This window comes from Miniopterus natalensis, chromosome X, assembly GCF_054644295.1.
Source record: "Miniopterus natalensis isolate mMinNat1 chromosome X, mMinNat1.hap1, whole genome shotgun sequence".
Lineage (NCBI taxonomy): Eukaryota > Metazoa > Chordata > Mammalia > Chiroptera > Miniopteridae > Miniopterus > Miniopterus natalensis.
The window spans coordinates 83,409,025-83,430,157 of NC_142103.1; the positions used below are offsets into that span (position 1 = coordinate 83,409,025).

The 21,133-nt window shown below is 36.4% G+C and overlaps 1 protein-coding gene across 1 annotated transcript in view; it reads right to left on the minus strand.

Annotated features, from left to right (window-relative positions):
- The window catches only part of SYTL5 (synaptotagmin like 5), a 209,792-nt gene that overhangs the window by 81,941 nt on the left and 106,718 nt on the right, over positions 1-21,133 (minus strand). The window contains exon 2 of the mRNA XM_087829354.1: positions 15,854-16,335. Coding sequence (XP_087685480.1) covers positions 15,854-15,972 — 119 coding nt within the window. The 5' untranslated portion in view covers positions 15,973-16,335. The remainder of the gene's footprint in view (positions 1-15,853; positions 16,336-21,133) is intronic.

Genomic DNA, 21,133 nt, shown 5'->3' on the forward strand with positions numbered 1-21,133 from the left:
GAAATTAGTGTAAGAAAAGTAAATCCACATGATTTACTTTTGAAAACTTGTAAAAGCTACCAGCTTTAAAAGAACAGAATGGGTTCTCATTTTAAGACCACAACTATATTATTTGGAGAAGCATAACAGACATTTGAATACTTCAGGGCACAGGAGAAATAAAACATTGCCTATTCAAAATCTATAATAATTCGTGCAACCACGATAAACAAAGTGATCAAAATGAGTAGAACAAAGCTAGCAATCCTAGGCAGCAGGACTCTCAGAGTATGCTGGGTTGGGGGGAGTACTAAACCAAGAAAATGAGGTGTTGTAAGGTTTCCCAGAGGCAAATTCTCTTTTGGGAGAAAATTCTATAATCAGGTGCCTGAAGTTTAGCCACTTAGAGTGAGAACTCTTGGAGAATTTATGGTCATAAAGACAAACATTTATACTCCAACTTTCTTTGTGTTTTACTGACAAGACTTTATTCAGCAATCAGGTTTCACCTAGTTCACAATCTAGAGCCTGAAAAGATTTGGGGCTCTGTGTAAATCAAGCCACAGGGAAGCAATAACTTAAAGGTACAAACACACTAGCTGGGGAATTCCTAAGTCAATTGGTGCTAATTGTGCCACATATCCTGGAAACTATGTGTGGGAAGAATTCCATAGGCTGACACAAAATATGAAGCAGCTCGCTGATTTTTTCAAATATCTCTTAGAAGTTGACCTAATTCAATCATGTATATGATAATTCACATGAAGTAATTACAGTCATTTCAGACACTCAAGAAGAGGATAAAAGCGGTCAATTGCAACTAGGAAATGAAAGTGTGCAACTGGAGAATTAGTACCAAGGAGAACGGGAAGTACAGGGAGCTAGAAGAGAGCAATAGGATATGAGATGTCTCTTTCCTCTGCTTTACTAGCCAGAACTAACAAAGCAAGATGGACTTTATTTGGTTCCTGCATTGCTGTCCCAGTCCTAGGAACTATCTGAGGAAGGTGTTTCTTGGCTGTTCATCTCTCATACACATAAGCTAGAAATGTTTCTAGATCCAAGTAACAGGCTTAGAAAATTTGTTTCATATTTCTTCCCACATAACAAGAAATCCAGAAAGAGCAGTTGGTTGCATTAGTTCAGCTACAAAATCAGGTCATTAGGATTCTTTTCATCCTGATAGTCCCCTATCTTCAAGGTATGGTTTATCATTCTTAAGCAAAATATCCAGGGAGTTCCAGCATAGCATCCACTTTAAGGCAGGAATAAGGAGGAAGAGGTATCACTTGAACCTGTCTCTTAATAGAAAAGCAAAAATTGACTCAGAAATGCTCCCATCAGACTTCCCCTTAGGTTTCCTTGACCAGACAGTGTCACATTACCACCACTAGCTGCAAGGGAGGCTAGGAAACTGGAGCAAGTTGGACTTCACATACCTGTTCTCTTGACATTAGATGTGGCCATATAATTGGCATTAGATATGGTCATGTGACTGGTATTAATCCATGAAATGTGGCATGGGATTCCTTCCAGGTAAAAGCTATAAAAAGTGAATGCTTGGTATTCCACATACCCTCTTCTTGGCATGGAAAATGACAATGTCCTAAATACTGTCTGCTCTGTGAGTCTGGGTCCTGGTGTGAGGATGCCATGAAATAGAGTGCCCAGCCATCCTGTTATGGACATGTAGCATGAGAGAGAAGTAAACTTTCATTCTTTCAAGCCACAAAGAATTTGAGGCTGTTACTGCAGCATCATTTAGACTATCCTGACTGATAAACATATAGCATAGTCCCTTATCTGGCTGGCACCTATATATCCTTTTTACTTCAGCTTTATTGCTCCTTCCCCAGTGAGGTTTTCTCTAATCACCAAATCTATAGCAGATTCCCATCTTATTCTCACTCACAGAATTGTGTTCTTTTTCTTCACAGCACATACCATAATTCTAAATTATACCTTTACTTGGCTGTTTTTAACTGGTTTAATTGTCTCACCAACTCCTCTGTAATCTCCATGAGGGCAATACTATAACTGTATTGTTCAGTTTCAAATTTTACAGCACATAAGCAGTGGCTGGAACATAATAGATAGCATTTAATTGAATTAATAAAAGAAAGCATAAGTAAAAGCTAGCAAGTAACAGAGGAGAAAGACAGGGGTGGGGGAAGGAAACTCAGTCATGCTGCTTACTGGGTATCACTAAGCATTCACCTTAACCTCTCTGGGTCTCAGCTATTTCAACTTCAAAATGATAATAATAATTTCCTTCCTATCTTCCTTGGAGGGTGTTTGTTAGGGCCAGAGACAATAAAGCATGGTAGTGTGCTTTGTAAATTATAGAGGCCTTTACAATATGAAGCCATAATTATTAAAAAGAGAATAAGAAGATTAAAAATATGAAATGTTGGATCACTAGGAATAAAGTCAAATTAAAATTGGCTTAAACAAAGATCAAACACTTCGAAAAGGTAATACAAGCCTGATAAAACTTCAAGATGTTCTCAATTACTTGATAAGAATTTCCAGAACGTTTTTTATCTCCCTTAACCTCATTTATATACCTTTGTTCATTAAGCAAAACTATTTTGATTCTTGCAAATATCAAAACTCTAACTATTTTCCCTATTTTTTCTTGTCTGAAGAGAAGCAAAGAGCATGGGAGATGGACGAAGAAGTGTAGTAGAAATAAATGTGGTCCAAAAATCAACTGTTAAAAACTGATGAAAACTACAAAGAAAAAGAAAAAGAAAAAAGCTACTGAAGACATTTAATTCCAGCTAACACCAATTCTTCATTTGAGACAAGCTCAGGATGCTCTTGCATTTTAAAATATCAGTTTATTCTTTATACTTCCTTGTTGCTACACAGATACGTTTATATTAACATGTGAATTGATGACCTATATTTAATTGAAATCTTAAATATTGAAAATATGAACTATCTCAACTATAGTAGAATGATAGAATCTCTTCATTTCTATATTTCTGGTGATATATTGAATTCATTTTTTCTATTCTATCATCAAAAATGTTCAATGCATTACAAAGACTGCTTGCTTTATCTTTGCATAGATACATTCCTTTCAAATCAGGAATTGCTTTCATTAAAATTCCTGTCACATTTGTGTGGCATTCTTTTTCCTTTGTTACCATCTAGTCCCAATTGTACTGAACACTATTTTGCACCAAATAAGATAGGAATTTTAGAATGGAAGCAATTAGTTGCCTGGAAGAGGAAGCCACAAATAACAATTCAAAAAGTATCTTTGATTTCTTGATGTCTTTAAACAATCCCCAATCTTACCTAGAAGAGTACACATCAAATCTCAAGAGAGAGAATGAACAAGTGAGGACTATATACTAGTGGCCCAGAGCATAGGGCTCTGAAGTCAGAGGCCCTGGGTTCAAATCCTCTTCTTACCATATATTTCCTTTAAGAAAATTACTTAACCTCTCTGTGTCTCCAGATTTAAGGAAACATAACCTCTCTGTCTCAAAATACTCCCCCTGTAAGAGAAAATCATAATAGCTGCAACCTCATATGCTTGTTGTGAGCATTAAGTAAAATGTTAAGCACAGCTTGACACATAGAAATTGTGGACTAGACAATTCTGGTATGTGTCTCCCAATATCTGTTCTCTCCTTCTCTATAAGTGGAATGTCTAACTAGGCTTATCATCACTCAGAATAAAAACTATATTTCTTAGTGACCCTGCAGTGAGATTTTGCAGTGAGACTAAATGCTGGCCAATGTAATGTAATCAGAAATGATTTAGGCAACCTCTAGGTCATGTCCCTAATGGGGAAGGGTTCCCTTTCTCTTGAACCTTTCTTCCTTTCCAGAGGCTGGGATGAAAACATAGGGGTAAGCCATCTTGGATTAAAAGCTAGACTCTCCAGATGGAGCAACTAAAGAAAAGGTGCCCAGAACAATGCTATAATGGAGCCACCATAACAATATCACAAAGCCAACCAAACAAGACTTTTCCTTTAGAGAGCAAAGTATTTCTGTCTTGTTTAAGCTTTATAATAATGTGTCTCTGTCACCTGCAGCCAAGCTTATTTTCCAACAAGTAAAATAAGAACTTAGTGATATTAGCTCTTTTTATTACTGTCCACTTGCAGAGATGTTGCTGTCAGGCTCTGCTTCAGCCTCTATTGCAATGCCTTCAAGCTAAATCCTTGTCTAAAGCTAGAGTTTTGTATTCCTTTAAAAGAGCAAAGCCACATGACTGATGAAAAATACTGTCAAACCAGAAACAATGAGACAAAAATCACTTGAAAAAATATATGCATGCAGAATAATGTCACAGCAGCCTAATGTCAATGGCTGCACACTTCCTAGGCACTCTCTACTTCTGTTCACATCCAGAGGCAATGCCATCAACACTGGGGTTCTTTTATATTTGCCCAAGGGAAGTCCAGGGGAGACTAGACCTCCTTTCTGTATTCTGAATACAAAAATATTTTTTCATTTTGATTGTAGCTTCTGTGTGCTGAAGTTATTATTAAAACCTGACCATCATAACACTTAGCCAAAATAGTGATAGGCACTCTGTTTTACATGTCATGCCATTTTACAGTAACCCATGTTAAAGACATCATAATTTCCATTTCATAGATTTAAAAAATGCAGCCTCAGAAGGAAAACTTGCTATGGTTCACAAGGTTATCAAGTGGTGCAGTCAGGATTCAGAACCAGAATTTTATACTCTAAAACCTACATTCCTCCCCCACACCAGACTCCTCTCGTTGGCCCGCAATCTATTGAAATATTTTTGATCAGAAAGAACACTATATTATTAATAACTTCTATTTCTTTCCTAGTTATACAAAGCCATGCTGAGCACACTCAAAGTTATGCCTCGGTAAACATGAAGGGTTTCTTCTGCCTGCCCTGCTTCTCCCACCACATGGCATCTCCCCAAGGGGCCTCTTATCACAGAGTCTCTTATGGCACAAACATTCCCCAATGAAGCTGTTCTTCAACAAACATATCACTCTGGTCCTAATAAACTTTATAAAGCTTTGGATTAGTTTTCAAATCCAAGCCTATTAAAAAGAATCAAGACCACCTGAGAATTGGGGAAAGTTTTGCCTAGATAGAAATCAATTTCAGAGAAAGTAATAAGGAACAAGATTGAAAGAACACTTGTCTAGGTAAAGAAATCTTGTGAATTGTGCGAATTTCACCTGTTTAGAAATGGTCTCAAGGAAAGAGGGCACTGTGAAATCTTCAAGTCTGCAAATGATGCCAAGCAGTTACTGGTAGTAAAACACTTTACTCATAGGAATAAGCCAGATCATCTCACAAGCCATTGAACAGACAGGCAATTGTTTTTTAACTATACAGGCATATCCATTTTATTAGACTTCACTTTATTGAGCTCCACAGATGTCGCATTTTTTACAAAATGAAGGCAAGGCCCTCGGCCAGCTAAAAGATTACAACTCATTTTATTGAAGTGGCCTGGAACTGAACCCACAGTATCTCCAAGGTATGCTCTGTCATCTTAAAAAATAGCAGAGATTGAGCTCATATGTAATTAGCAAACCTAGTCTTCCTCCTGATAATATCTTAAAATAACTATCATCTCAATTTCCTGGCACAACAAGGCACAAGGATATGTCTTACTTATCTGAAACCCAGAGGATACCTTTCTTGGTTGCTAAAAACTTCAGAAAGTCCTGTTATGAATATGGTAAATTATACAGAAAAAAAAAGGATGGAGATAGAATCAGTAAAGCAAGTAGAACAGCTGTATTTCTTTTTTAAAAAACAAGGATAAAATACTGGGCTTTTAAGGATTACTGCTATGACAATGCAAGGATAGAAGTGACTTGATGGGAGGAAATTGGGCATTCATACATTTAAAAAGATAATTTAAAAGAACATACTGCCCTTGAAAAATTCTTTAAAACTAATTCTGCCACTGAATATAGATACATACTGGCTTTATTTTATATAAATACTGGATTTTATTTCTAAAATCTTTCTGAATTTGTGTCAACTAAATTATTTTAAATGCAGCAAGGAAGAAGTTATGTGCTCAGCAAAGACAGTCTGTGTGATTCTTCCATGCCTCTGAACCTGTTTTGTTGGTCAGTTTATTTTGTTCATTAGATTCCAAATATAAGTGAAATCATGTGATACTTGTCTCTTACTGGCTTATTTCACTTAGCATAATTCTCTCCAGGTTCCTCCATGCTGTCTCAAAGGGTATAAGATCCTTCGTTTTTACAGCTATGTAGTATTCCATGGTGTAAATGTCCCACAACTTTTCCATTCACTCTTCTACTGATGGGCACTTGGGCTCTTTCCAGATCTCAGTTTTTGTAAATAGCGCTGCTATGAACATAGGGGTGCATATAATCCTTTTTGATTGTTGTTTCGAGATTCTTAAGATATATTCCTAGAAGTGGGATCACTGGGTCAAATGGCAGTTCCATTTTTAATCTTTTGAGAAAACTCCACACTGTTTTCCATAGTGGCTGCCCCAGTCTGCATTCCCACCAGCAGTGCACTAGGGTCCCCTTTCTCCACACCCTCGCCAGCACTTGTTGTTTGTTGATTTGTTGATGGAGCCATTCTGATAGGTGCGAAGTGATACCTCATTGTGGTTTTAATTTGCATCTCTCTGATGATTAGTGACATTGAGCACTTTTTCATATGTCTCTTGGCCGTCTGTGTGTCCTCTTTGGAGAAGTGTCTGTTTAGGTCCTTTGCCCATTTTTTAATCTGATTGTTTGTCTTCCTTCTGTTGAGTTGTATGAGTTCTTTATATATTTTGGAAATTAACTCCTTATTCAATGTATCGTTGGCAAATATGTTCTACCATACAGTGAAGATATTTTCCCCATGGTATTTTATTTTTAAAAAATTCATATTATATATGTTTTCTAATATTCTATAATAAGCATATTAATTCTATAATAAAAATTATATCAAAAGATATTAACTATTTCTTTAATTGGATTAAGAATTTATGATATAAAAATATTGTACACATTGATTCCCTTTATAGATCGTAGGGAATAAATGGTGATGGAAGGAGACTGGACTTAGGGTAGTGAACACACAATACAATATGCAGATGATGTATTATAGAATTGTACACCTGATACCTATATAATTTTATTAACCAATGTCACCCCAATAAATTCAATAAAAATACAAATTAAAACATTTAAGAAATCCTTTGCTGTGTAAGTTTTAATTTCAGATATTTGCATAAAATGTTTATCAGTTATGCTTAATTACTCTGCAATGAACTAATGATGAGAAAAATTATAAATGCCTGTCAACCTAATCTTATTACAGATTTAAATAAATTAAACCCTAATACCTATTAATATAGTAAAGTCATGTAAACTGTTTATATAAATTGTTCATATGCCTGAAATCTAAAATCTTAGAGGTGACGTTTTTGTTAATGAAGTTTTCACTGATATTTCCTTAGAAATAAAATGCCTATTTCCCCAAGAATATAGTTGGTGTTTTCTTAATGAAATCTTCCCTTATAAACTGAACTAACTTTGGAGGGCCAACTCCTCTTCACTTACCCTCCCAGTCCCAACATCCTACCCCATAATCACTCAATTATGCTGTAGATTACATGGGATTTATAGTTCTGTGTTTCTGCAACTTGCAATGAAAGGAAATGGTAGTTTCCTGGACATAAGTACATATTAATCTCTGCTGTCTAGGAGCATGTTCTCTACACAAGGAAAGAAAAGGTACTAAAAGAGGAATCTGGGAAAGAATCACAGAGATAGATTGTTAGCATAAGTAACAATTTTACTTATAATTATGGTGACCATATTACTTCAAACAAAAAATAAGGCCTGGTAACTATAAGTTCATTTATTTGGACAATCCAGTGTTTGAAATGTCCTCAAAAAGCAGGTATTTTTGGCCTTGTGCCTATGGTGAACCCTACGAGTAAGAATTACTTGGAGAAAAATGCTATAGAATCAAAATTTAAGTTAGTTTCCAAATATGTGTATATATTGAAATTAGTAAGGTCTTTGGTGGGAGGACCCCCAAGGTTTTAAATTCATTTAAAGCAGAAGAGGATGTTTTTCCCATTTCTCTGTGACTCGTTAAGAGTTTAAGTTCTATTAAGGAGCCACTGTATTTATGGGGGGAGTTTCTGTTAATCCATTAAGAAGCTTTGTGGCAATTTTATAAGGATTAAAGCAAAATGTTTACCAAACCAAAATTCCACTTCAATAGTTCTGCTGGTGTTTTACCGGGAAAGTGAGCCTTTAGCCTTTTGAGAAGGTCAAACTAATTTTGTTCTTAGTGGTAGTGATAAGATTTGGAAAAACAAACAGCTCCCAGATCAAACATTTGTAGAGTATTAAGAAGGTATTTATTGCTTGGCACTTAATAGTCTCACTAACTTCTAGGCTGAATGTATAATTCTTGCAATCACTTCAAATCCATTTGAACCAAATATTTAACTTATCAGCAGGATTCCAAATAGGCAATTTGAATAAACTTTCCCCCTCTGTTTCTCCCTCCTCCTCTTTCCTCCCCCACTCTGTTCTAAAATGATGAAATCAACCACATAAAAACAAAGCCACACTGTGAATGGCAGTTTCCAGGCTGGGATATGTTGTCTCTTGATGACACTAAGCTCTGGCTTGCTTCCTGGACCATCTCAGCTAACCCCACTTTGTGGAACAAAAGAGAACATACACTTTGATTTTCAGCATGAATAGTAAACAGCATAAGGAACTCTTGTCAGCTTTCATTGGGCAAGAGCAATGCTTCAATAAAAGTCATAAAGTCATAACTTTAGATAACTTTATAGAGCTTATTGGTCAGAACTGTCAGTAAATATCAGGCTAAAAAAGGGTTGTTTCATTCCATTTCTCTGACAGCTATTAGTAAGGTTATAGGTGGGCTTTCAACAGAGTCTGAACAAGTACAGTTATTGCATAAGCACAGAGAAAAGGGAAGCAATATGGAATGAGAGAACCTCGACTCTGATGTTTACCAGCTGACCAAATTATTTGATCTAAGTTTTAGTTGCTACAGCTATAGTAAATTTTAATAGTACATACCCTAGGGATGACACGGGGATTAAATGAAGATATATTTGGAAACTGAGTAATACATTCTTTGGTGTGAAGTAGGCATTAGCTAGTTTATTCTCTTTTTTTCTGCCCCAACTCCATTGCCAAAAGGTCAGATATGTCACTCAGAAGTTAAAAGTGACCTAAGAGTGAACTGTGAATGCTGGAGCCAGACTGTGGCGAATCAAATCACATTTCTGCCAGCTGTGTAACCTTCAACACTTTGTTTAACTGTGCCCATCAGTTTCCTCATCTATAAATGGAAATACTAACAGTTCTTATCTCATTGGGAAAGTGAATTTGTAATATGCACCTTGCAATATGCACCAAAAGATTTTGCAGAATCTTTTCCTATTTCTTGGTAATTTGTATGCCTTCAGATTAATTTTGCTGTTTTTCTATAGAGGCAATGACACATTAAGCTGTTCCAGCACATGAACCACTATAGATTGGGTGACACAGAAAAATTTTCTGGAAATGGCAGGACCCTGGGGAATCACCTAACCTCCCAGACAGAAACTCATCCTCTGTCTCTGATAGCTGATGGTTTCTAGTCCAACTCCAGCTTATCTCTTGGACTATAAATGTCTTGCTTCTCCTTGAGATGGTCTATCAAGTTTTCAGGTGTATGCGGCTGTTCCCAAGGCTAGAAACTACCAAGATAGTGCTTTCAACACCAAAGGTGGGCAAACTTCAGCCCTTGGGCCAAATTCAGCTCACTGCCTATTTTTGTAAATGAAGTTTTATTGGAACATGAGCCATACTCATTTGTCTACACATTGTCTATTTCTGTTTTCATACTAGAATAGCAGAGTAAAATAATTATAACAGAATATATGCCCCCTTAGAGCCTAAGATACTATCTGGCCCTTTACAGAAAAAGTTTGCTGACTCCTGGTCTATACCCTGGACAAAGTCTGATCCATGACTGCAAACATTTTTATGTTTATGGCCCCAAAAAGCATTAGATTGTGTCTCTGCCCAACTCCATCACTACAACAATAAATATATAGCACTTGCCCTATGAAAGGTACTCAACAAAAATGTTGCTTATTCCTGACTCCTGAGAACTATAGGATGCTCTTGGCTGCATGTAACAAAAAATCTTACTGAAACCCCTATAAATAAAAAAGAAATATATTATATTGCTTAAAGAAATCCAAGTTATTTCGCTTAGCATGATATTTTCAAGGTCTATCCATATCATCCCAAATGGCAGTATTTCATTATTTCTTATGGCTGAATAGTGTTCCACTGTATATATGTACCACATCTTCTTTATTCAATTATCTATTGAAGGACATTTCGGTTGTTTCCATGTCTTGGTCATCATGAATAATGCTGCAATGAACATAGAGATACATATATCTCTGGGAATAAATGTTTTCAAATTTCTTGGGTGGATATCCAGAAGAGGGGTTGCTAGGTCATATGGTAACTCTAGTCTTAAATTTGTGAGGAGTTTTCATACTGTTTTCCATAGTGGTTGTACCAATTTACATTCCTACTAGCGGTAAATGAGGGTTTCTTTTTCTCCACAACCTCTCCAACACTAGTTATTACTTGTCTTGTTGAAACAAGCCATTCTGACAGGTGTGAGGTGGTATCTCATTATAGTTTTGATTTGCATTTCCTTAATAGCTAGTGAAGTTGAGCATATTTTCATATATCTGTTGGCCATTTGTATGACTTCTTGGGAGAAGTATCTGTTCAGTTCCTCTGCCCATTTTTAATTGAATTGTTTGTCTGTGTTGAGTTGTATGAGCTCTTTATATATTTTGGATATTAGCCTTTTTTGGAGCTGTTGTTTTCAAATATCATCTCCCCTTCGGTTGGTTGCCTTTTAGTTTTGTTGGTGGTTTCTTTTGCTGTGCAGAAGCTTTTTAGTTTGATATAGTCCCCTTCATTTATTTTTTTCTTTACTTCCTTTGCCTTTGGGGTCAAATTCATAAAATGTTCTCTACAGCCAAGGTCCATAAGTTTGGCACCTGTGTTTTCCTCTATGTAATTTATTGTTTTGGTTCTTATATTTAGGTCTTTGGGATATAAAACTGATAGCAACAAAGAAACAGACAAGAAAAACAAACAAAAACTCGTAAACACAAACAACAGTATGGTGGTTATCAGAGGAAAGGGGGGTGGTGAGTAGTAAAGGGTAAAGGGGATCAAATGTATGGTGATGGAAGATGAGTTTACTTTGGGTGGTATGCTCACAATGCAATATATGGATCGTGTGTCATAGAAATGTACACTTGAAACCTATATAATCTTATTAACCACTGTCACCCCAATACACGTAATTAAAAGAAGAAGTAGTCTAGAAGTGTGGCCAATTTTAGTATATCTGGAAGCTGATAACAATTCTCTGCCATTCTTTATGTTCAGCTTCAGCTTTGTGCTGGCTTTCACACTCAACAGCAACTGGGATAACATGTTTTATTGAACATGTCCACTGGGGAAGAGAACCCTCTGTAAATTTGGGCTAAATGTTGAATGGGTCATCTTTGGTCTCATGTCCACCTCCAGACCCATAATAGTTGCCAGAGAAATGTTAGTCAAGGAATGATTTTTTTTTTTTTTTTAAGCCACCGCTGGAGCCTGGCTTGGTGTGGCTCAGTGGTTGAGCATCCACCAAGGATCCCGGAGATAGAGGTTCAATTTCCGGCCAGGGCACATGCCTGGGTTACAGCTCGATCCCCAGTTGGGGGCATGCAGGAGGCAGCTGATCAATGACTCATCATTGATGTTTCTATCTCTCTCTCTCCCCCACTCCCTTTCTCTCTCTGAAATCAATGAAGATATATTAAAAAAAAAAAAAAAAAAAAAAAGCCACTGCTAGAGCTGAACAAAACTGAGAGTTGGGTAAGGAGAAAAAGAGAAATCTATGCTATAAGGCAATAAATAAAGTTTACACACTGAGACAAGTCCAAGAATAAGTGCCAAAGAGAATCTAAGTTCAGACATGCTTTTAGGCATTGTGGCCAAATAGAAATGACATCTTCTTAGTGAGAATAAACCCTACAAATGAACTCCTGAAATAAATAGGTACTTATAAGTTGAAGATTTCTTATACAGGCCTAAACCACAAAATAGACATTTAGCAGTATTTGTTTTAAGGTGTGGAAGATCAAGTAGGGTAAAATGTTGTTAATGAGGTTGGGGCAGGGGGAGATAGATATCATGAGCCATGAACTTTTTATGTTAGGTTGAGTTCTTCCAATGTTAGACAAATCTAAAGTACAAAAGGATCAACAAATATTTTTATATTATGCTTCCAAATGGAAGGTATTTTTTTGTTTGCAATCACTGTTGATAACTCAGTTTCCTTTGCATCAGTTCTTTCTTCTTTCTTTATTGCATTAAAGCATCAATAAATCTAATTGATTTGTTCTTCACAGAGAACATTTAAAGTAATCTTACTCTCTAATACTTGAAACCTGTGTTTAGACGTCTTCTACCACTCTTTCCTGCTTGGACTGAAGGAGAAAAATAAATATATTTGAACATCTTAGATGAACCTAGAGTGCTCTGATAATAGCCAGAAGTCTCTCCCAAAGGTATAATCAGGCTTCTCATGTGCTTTGGGGTGCAGAGCACTTTTAGGAGCACCCAGAGACCAGCCCCACCTTAATTAATGCCACACTTCAGTGACTATTTGGGTTATGGAGCATAGTTGGGTGACAGGCAGCTAAAATGTTTATTCAGTACAGTTTTTACACTCTCCCATTGTTCTATTTTTTTTAATCTCCAAGGACAACCTACTCAAGAAAATAAATATTCAAACAAAAAATCTACTGCTTCCCAAGCTCCAGTTAGCTAACTTTCCAGATCAGTTTCTTCTTTGTAATCATCATAATGCTTAAAAATTTTTCTTTGGCTTCCATTTCCTTGTGAAACCTATTAGTGGAATCTAAAGGTGATTCTGTGGTTCATGGTAAACAGCTGAAATACAGTTGACATATATTTGCCAATATAAAAATCCTTTTCACATTTCATGGCTAAGCTCAAATGTTACCTCTCCTGTGAAACCATTTCTTCTATGACTATCTTATTCATAATTGATTACTTTTTCCTCTAGACTCCCACCAAATATCAGCCTACATCTCTGTAGCATGGTGAAAACAATTATTGTAATAGCTAACACAAAAGTTTACTGGTGCAATAAAATCTGTTACACCATAAATTCCTTGTGTTGATAACTTTGGATGATATCAAGGAAAAAGGACTAAGTTTCCTGTCTATTCTTGCAAATTCCCTAGTTAAGTTTTTCAGAAGCTAATACTGACATGTGAATTTGTTATGCAAATAATTTAAGGCATGCTCTCTGGAGGAACTGTAAGGAAGTAGGTGAGGTAAGAGAGGGAAGGGAGAGGGCTTAAGTAAAGGTGAAGTCGAGCCTCAGCATGATCCCCTGGGGAGCTCTGAAGCAGAAGTTGCAGTACAGAGTGTCTTGCCTCTAGGCAGAGGCAAATGGTTACTGTATCTGTCAGCCATTGGCTTGGGGATACCCAGTAAGGACATAAACTCAAGTTTACCTGGCATTTGTGGCTCTCTAATCCCATGGGCGACTCCAACCACCTAAAGGTAGTCCTCTAAAGAAGTTAGTATGTGCCAGCCCTTAGAAGTAAGGAAGGTTGAAACTGAGAGGTGAGAGCACAGGTCCAAGAAGGGATGAAAGAGGATCTGAATGAAGCACCACAGATAGTGGTCACTACAACTAGTAAATCAAGAGCCAAACAAACGAACAATAGGAATAATGATTATAGCCAGGAATTATTGAGTGCTTACTGTAGGTCAGCATTGCTCTAAGTTCTTGATAATATCAGCTTATTTAACCCTTACAACAACCTTATAAGGTAGCTAATGTCACTATTTTTGTTTTGTCAAATGGGGAAACTAGATTTATCTATGGAATTAACTTGTCTAAGGTGACACAAACATTTCATGGTACAACTAAGATTTCAATCAACAAGTGTGGATGTATGCTTCAACAGTGTGTAATCTAAACACCAGGCTGCCAACTTTGTCATGGCTTCTCAATATACAAAGTTGTTAAGAGTGGCAGAACCTGAGTCATCTGGGCTAGGCTCATACCTTGGTAGCTCAGAACAAAATGAAACAACACATCTAACACAATTAGTACAGAAAAAGCACTCAAATCTTCAAAAAAGTTTAAAGAGCCAGAAAATCAATAGCTTTATCCTAGATAGTTCTTTTGTATATTATACAATTTGGCTAAATTTCTTTAAAGAGAATAAGACAAGAAGACAAGGGGTGAAAATGGAGAAAAAAAGAAGATCCCTCTTCTTTTTTCTCCATTTAAAATAAATAAAAGTTATTGAGAATGACAGAAACAAAGGCCTGGACAAAGGCTTATTCACTGTACTTCAGTGTTTCCTGGGATCTGGTTATTAATTTTCTTTCCCAGAAGTGAGTGATTTTAATTGTCTTGAGAATGTCATCAATAACTGGTTAATACCTTATCCCTCATAAACAATGTAACTTTTTGCAACACATTAGAAAATTTGGCCACATTTCATAACTGGCATACTAATGCCAAAAATATCATTTCTGATTTCTTTAAAATCTAAAATCATTAACTGCATTTTGTTGGCACCTGAATTCTAAGCATAGAAAAACTGCAATAATTTTAATCAAAGCCTTTGCTTCTTTAAGATTGATTGAATATCTTATAATAATAGAAATGAAAATTCTGGGCTCTGAACTATCAAACAAGATTATTTCAATGCATTTCCAATTCTAAGTATCCTGATTGCTTTAGGTACATTGAATATTTTTGGAACATGTGAAGATATCTTACCACAATTTTTCTCCTCAAGTAAAATAAACAAAGCTTCTGATTGCAGTTTTGGGAAGCATACAAGACACATAAAATACAAGTTGCATGACTGAGAAGGAAACTATTTCTGCTCCTCTATTCAGAGGTGATATGTAAAAGCTAAATATATTTACAAGCAGGGCAGTACTGGTAGCAACTAATTGCAGTGGACGCAACAACCAATCAGAATGACAATATGATCATTCAGAACAGATAATGCAACCAATCAGAATGAATGCTGGTTGAAACATAGGTGAGATCATATACAAGGATCCAGCTAAATATCAACCTTTCCTACAACTGATATGAAACTCAACTGTGCCAATATTACTCAACTTTTCTCACATAGAAACATATTTGAAGAAATTTAGGTGCTTTCTGGGGTAGAATTGATACTTTTCACTCTCCAGATCCCCTTCTTCTTCTTCCAGCTATGGTGAAGGCAATGTCTCAGTAAGACTGATCTGAGAAAATAATTATAAATAAATAATAGCTAATATTTATTGTTCACTTAGGTACTGGGTGCTACACATGTATTATCTTCCTTAATCTTTGCAGCAACCCTATGAAGAGGGTACTATTATTATCCTTGTTTGATTGATAAGGAAACCAAGGCATGGAGAAGTTGAGTAACTTAGTCAAGGTCATGCAACTAATACACTCCAGAGCTGGTGCTAAAACCTGGGCAGTCCTTCCATTTAGCTACAAGTTATGACATTATTAACAAATGGGCATTCTCATCAACACTATATTATTAGCTCAATTCCATTCTTTCATCTAGCTAAATAATAAAGTACTAAAAATATTTGGGCTATGGCTGGGAACCCATGAAATCACTGAACAACATTTGTTTTCAATGTAGTTGTAGTTGTGACATTTCTGATCTAAATTGCTCCAAACAAACAGAAAGCAGTCAAGGAGGGCAGAAAAGATACAATATTATTACCTTATTCTCTTGTCCTCCACTTTTTTCAAATATTCATCTCTCTTTAAGACTCCTAGGATCATTTCCTTCTCATGATCTAATAAAAATGAGAGATTAATGAACTCCGAGCTCTTAGACATGGTATTTCAGCAGCAGCTCTGAATAGCAGTGGTCTAATCTTCCAGGTGAATTGATATTCCCAATTTTTAAGGTCCCCTTCAACAATTCAAAGTCACTCAGTTACTTGATATAGAGTGGTTTTTATAAAGTATTTGAAGAATCGCCAGTGTTAGTTAGGTATTCTTCTAAGCTACACAGAAAACAGGCTCCACTGGAAATACATTCCAAGAAAGTCATTATTGTCTTAACTGAAAAAGATATCCAAAGCTTTTGCTGTGGTGTACAGTCAGGTGGAAGCTGAGTTTCACTAATAATGTTCAACATCAATCCTTCAGAAAGCTACAGGGCAGGAGCCATATCCACTGGGGAAGAATCCAGAAACACTGAAAAGGTAGAGAAAACAATGGAGAGAAAAATTAATTAGGTCATTTTTCCCATAATACTTGTAAGAGTATCTAATTTTTGAAACAGTGATATACTTAACTTAAAAAGCAGTTTTTAATCAGTAAACATGCATTTATTATGTCCATATCATGTGTTTATTACCATGAAATATTTATATTTGGTTGATTCCAGGTTCTTTATGCAAATTCAGTTTTTTATTATAATTAGCATCTTTTACTAGCCAGATCCCCTTACATTTGCAGCTAACTTGGAAGAAATTGGGTCACCACTTGGGGACACAAAGTGTGCAGTTTGGACTGTTCACAACAAGACAAGTCCCTTAAATAGCTTCCTCCTGCTCTCTTCCTCCCTCCAAGAACAGCACAGAAAGCACTGCTAACAAATACTAACCAGTGCTACATGTGTCAACCTGAAGATATCTCACAAACATAATAATGAATGAAAAACTCAAGTTACAGAAACATTCATGCAGAATAATAGCATATAGATGAAGGAAATAACTTGCCACAACATTAATTTAGGCATACATGTATTTGTATTATAAATACACGGAAATTCAAAGAGATGCCATCAGAAAGGAGAACACAGGAACTTAAACTGTATTGGGTAATATTTTGTTCTCAAGATGGGTGTTTACATCTCATGATATACATGATTAGTTGTGAATTATTCTAGTTATGCAGATACTGCAAAATAGATGTTCTAAAACTGGTTGCTTGTCAACATCAGAAGCTCACCAAGCCTTGTCCCTTATCCTAACTCTTGAGCACATTTTTTCATTGGCTTGGTACCTGGATTCTCTCTGTACATCCCCTTAAGACTGATGAATATCAGAGTGACCTACCAGGTTTTGTGATTTGGCATCATCCCATGACACTGTCCCTCAGCTTCCTCCGAGGTCTATGAACTACAATCTACATGCAAGTTACACTTGGCTTGCTTGGTTCTAGCCAGGTTCCAAAACATAACTGTATACTTACTCAAAGGCTGCTTAGACTGAACTCAAAATCTCAGGATATCTGGAAAGATAGCATCTTTTCCAGAGCCTCCCTAACTTTCCTAAGTTCCCATGTATTTGTTCTATACATTGTACACTAAACTAGAACAGAAATGACTCAGAACTGAACTGCTTCTTATATGCCATGAGCCAATCCTCTCTCAGAAAATTGCCTGGTTAGTACAGACATTCTAGATCTATTCCAGTCCTTTTTTTTCACAGCCAAAATTATAGAGACAAAAAGGATCAAGAGCCCATAGATTGATCTGAATAGGAAGCAACAAGATGAAGAACAAAAGGGGCTCTTTAGAAAGATTAAGGATTTGGTTTTTGCATCACTGTCAACTGTGTTCTCCTCAGATAAAGAACACAAGTGGTTTTTCCACCCATGTGTGTCTTATCTGGTTTCATGCTGAAATGGGAAAACCACTTGGTAACTCAGTAAATGTATATATTATCATTACAGCCAGATTCACTTAAGACATATTTTGTATTTGAAATATCAGATTTAGAATCTCCTGACTATTCTATATAATCATATTTAGAAATTATTCAGCAGGTTGGGAGCCACAAAAATGCTTGACCTGAAGCTTACGGTCATCCTTGGCTTGGGCTACAAATGTAAGTCTGCCCTCTAAAAATTCAAGTGTCTGCCCTGTGAGGAGAATAAAGGGAAGGTAGTAACACCATGAGTTAGCAAATGAAAGTAACAGAGAAGATGGGAAATCAAGCAAGGATATAAGAGAAAATTACCCTGTGAGAATTTAATTAACAAAATTAGTTCTAAATGGATTTTTGTTCATCTATACCAGAGCTGATTTGTAAATGAGTGACCAAGGAGATCAGAAGTAGTCAAAACTTTATTTAAAAAATTAGAATGTTTCCCCATGAGGCAGGACTGGATTGTGATTATGATTTGGTAAGATGACCTCTAATTGATGTTAATAAAGTGCTCCTGGAGAAATATGGTGTGGAGAAGATGAGATGATGAGCCTGGGCATAGATAACGGAGATCCAAGGAGCTAGGTGCCGATGATGCCCATCCAGACTCTGACCAGAGAAGTACTCAGGCCTCAAAATGCAAATAACCTGTTTATTCCCTGTAATACATGTTCCATGTTGGGTGATGGGGCCTCAGTCTGGCAAATTTTCACTTAAAACATGCAACTACTTCCTCTTGCTTGAGTTTCACTTCCTCCTGGACACTTCTGATTATAAGTTGACCACCCATAAAGCTCTCCCTTCAGGGTGTGGATATCCTGGACTTGCCAATGGAACCGTCTGTGTTTGTTTTGGCTTGAACCTATGTCTTACTTGTTCTCTGAATGCCAACCAAATCAAATTTCTGAGCCTTCAAAAGACCAGATCAGGGTTATGCTGAGTTCACCTAAGTTTGTGCCATTTTTTATGTCTCTTTTCAGTTAGTTCATAGAAACATACTGGAGAATCCCTTACCAACTACACATTTTTTGTGTGTGTTTATTTTTGTTTAAAATATTACAGATGTCCCTTTTTCTCCCCAATGACCCACTCCACCCCATCCCATACCCCTCCCCAGTCCCTCTCCCCACCATTGTCCGTGTCCTTGGGTTGTGCATATATGTTTATGAATTCTTTGGTTACTCTCTCCCCTTTCACCCACCCACCCTCTTCCGTCCCTCCGAGATTCATCAGTCTGATCTATGCTTCCATGTCATTGCATCTATTCTGTTCATCAGTTTATTAAGTTCTTTAGATTCCACATATAAGTGAGATCGTGTGATGTTTGCCTTTCTCAGCCTGGCTTATTTCACTTAGCATAATACTCTCTAGGTCCATTCATACTGTCCCAAAGGGTACAAGGTCCTTCTTCTTTACAGCTGCGTAGTATTCCATGGTGTGAATGTCCCACAGCTTTTTACCCACTCATCTACTGATGGGCACTTGGGCTGTTTCCAGATCTTAGCTATTGTAAATTTTGCTGCTATGAACATAGGGGTGCATATATTCTTTCTGATTACTGTTTCAGGATTCTTAGGCTATATTCCTAGAAGTGGGATCACTGGGTCAAAAGGCAGCTCCATTTTTAATTTTTTGAGGAATCTCCATGCTGTTTTCCACAGTGGCTTCACAGTCTGCATTCCCACCAGCAGTGTACTAGGATTCCCCTTTCTCCACATCCTTGCCAGCACATGTCATTTGTCAGAAGAAACTCATCGACAAACCAACTATACATTTTAATCAAATTTTAAAAATGAGTCAAAATAATGAGTACATTTTATCTAGAGTACATTCTCATTATTTTAGTTAAATGTGCCCATTAAACAATAGTAAGATTAGAAGAAGAAATTTATTTTTACTTTATTATTTAATACCTACACTTAAATATATATCTCTCCTTAAACATTGTAGATGTGGATTTTTCCCTCTCTAGCCAGTAGCCTTGATAAACTGAGCTAAACTATTTAAAAAGATGACAAGATGGTTTGCATATAATTCTGCTGCCCTTCAGCATAGTTAGCTTTGAACAAATCACTAACTAACTCTGCTGAGCATCACAAAAAATGTTATAATAAAAAATTCTCATAGCATTACACAGAGAAACATTTTTTTTCTCGAGTATGATTTGAGTATTAGACACTTAAGAATAATAAGGGTCTATATGTTAGCCAAAGGAAAGGGTATATCTGAATATATCTCATTAAGGGGTACTTGAAATGCAGCTTTTAAAATGGCACATTTCTGGAAATGCTTTTAGGATGAAATTAATTAGAATAAAATTAATTTCCTGTTTGTTACTGTGTGACAACACAACAGTTAGGTAAATTTTCAGCACACTTAGAGGGGTGTTCAGGATATTTAGAATACAAGCTAAAGCAGTATGTGCAAAGTTCTCTTGGTATTGCCTTTCAAATAAATGAGTAGGCAAAGATCCACATGATGACCAAAAGTCAAGAACTGACAGAGAAATAAAAATGCTGTGGGGAGAGAAATAAACAGTTCTTTCACTATGAACCCCAATCTGAAAGACTCAAGAGCAGATGCTATAAAATGCAGGCATTGATTGTTTAATAGAGCAGTTTCTTCTCACATGGATAATAACTCTGTGTGGCACATGCCATGGGAGTACAGTAGTTGATTTTTTTTTTAATTCACAGAGGTATTGTTTCTCTGAATAACAATAGGAAGGCTAACTAACAATGCCATCCGCTTTATAGTTATCTTGCATGAACAACATCCTCAGAATGTTCCACAGTAATAACAGCCAACACTAACATAACTCAACTAACCTTTATGAACCCCTCAAAAAATAAACTGTAATACCATCATTTTAGATATGAGAAAATTGAGGCATATAGAACTTACTATTAACATGCTCAAAGTCACCCAGTTAGTAACTCAGAGCACTCTTGGTTTCAGGGACCCTGCTTCTAACCATTGGATATGAATGCCTCTCAGTGAGTCCATGGAACAATAATATCCCACAGGATATTACTAGATATTCAATGAAATCTTTAAAAGTTTTTCAGTCCAGTAAATTTTGGGATATGTTGAGTGAAACAAAACTAAATAATTTTTCTTCTACAGAACTAAGAGTCTTTAATGCTCTAATGTTCACTGTGAGTTTTCACAGAACCCTTGGTTTAGAAAAAGATATTTAACATTATTGATATTTACATTGGTATCATGTATTGTATTTTGATTATTTTAAAGAGAAAACTTACTATCTTTAAAAAAACTGGTTAGGAGGATTAAAAAAAATGTGCAAGGGTGCAGACAAGCAGGGAGGAAACATCAAG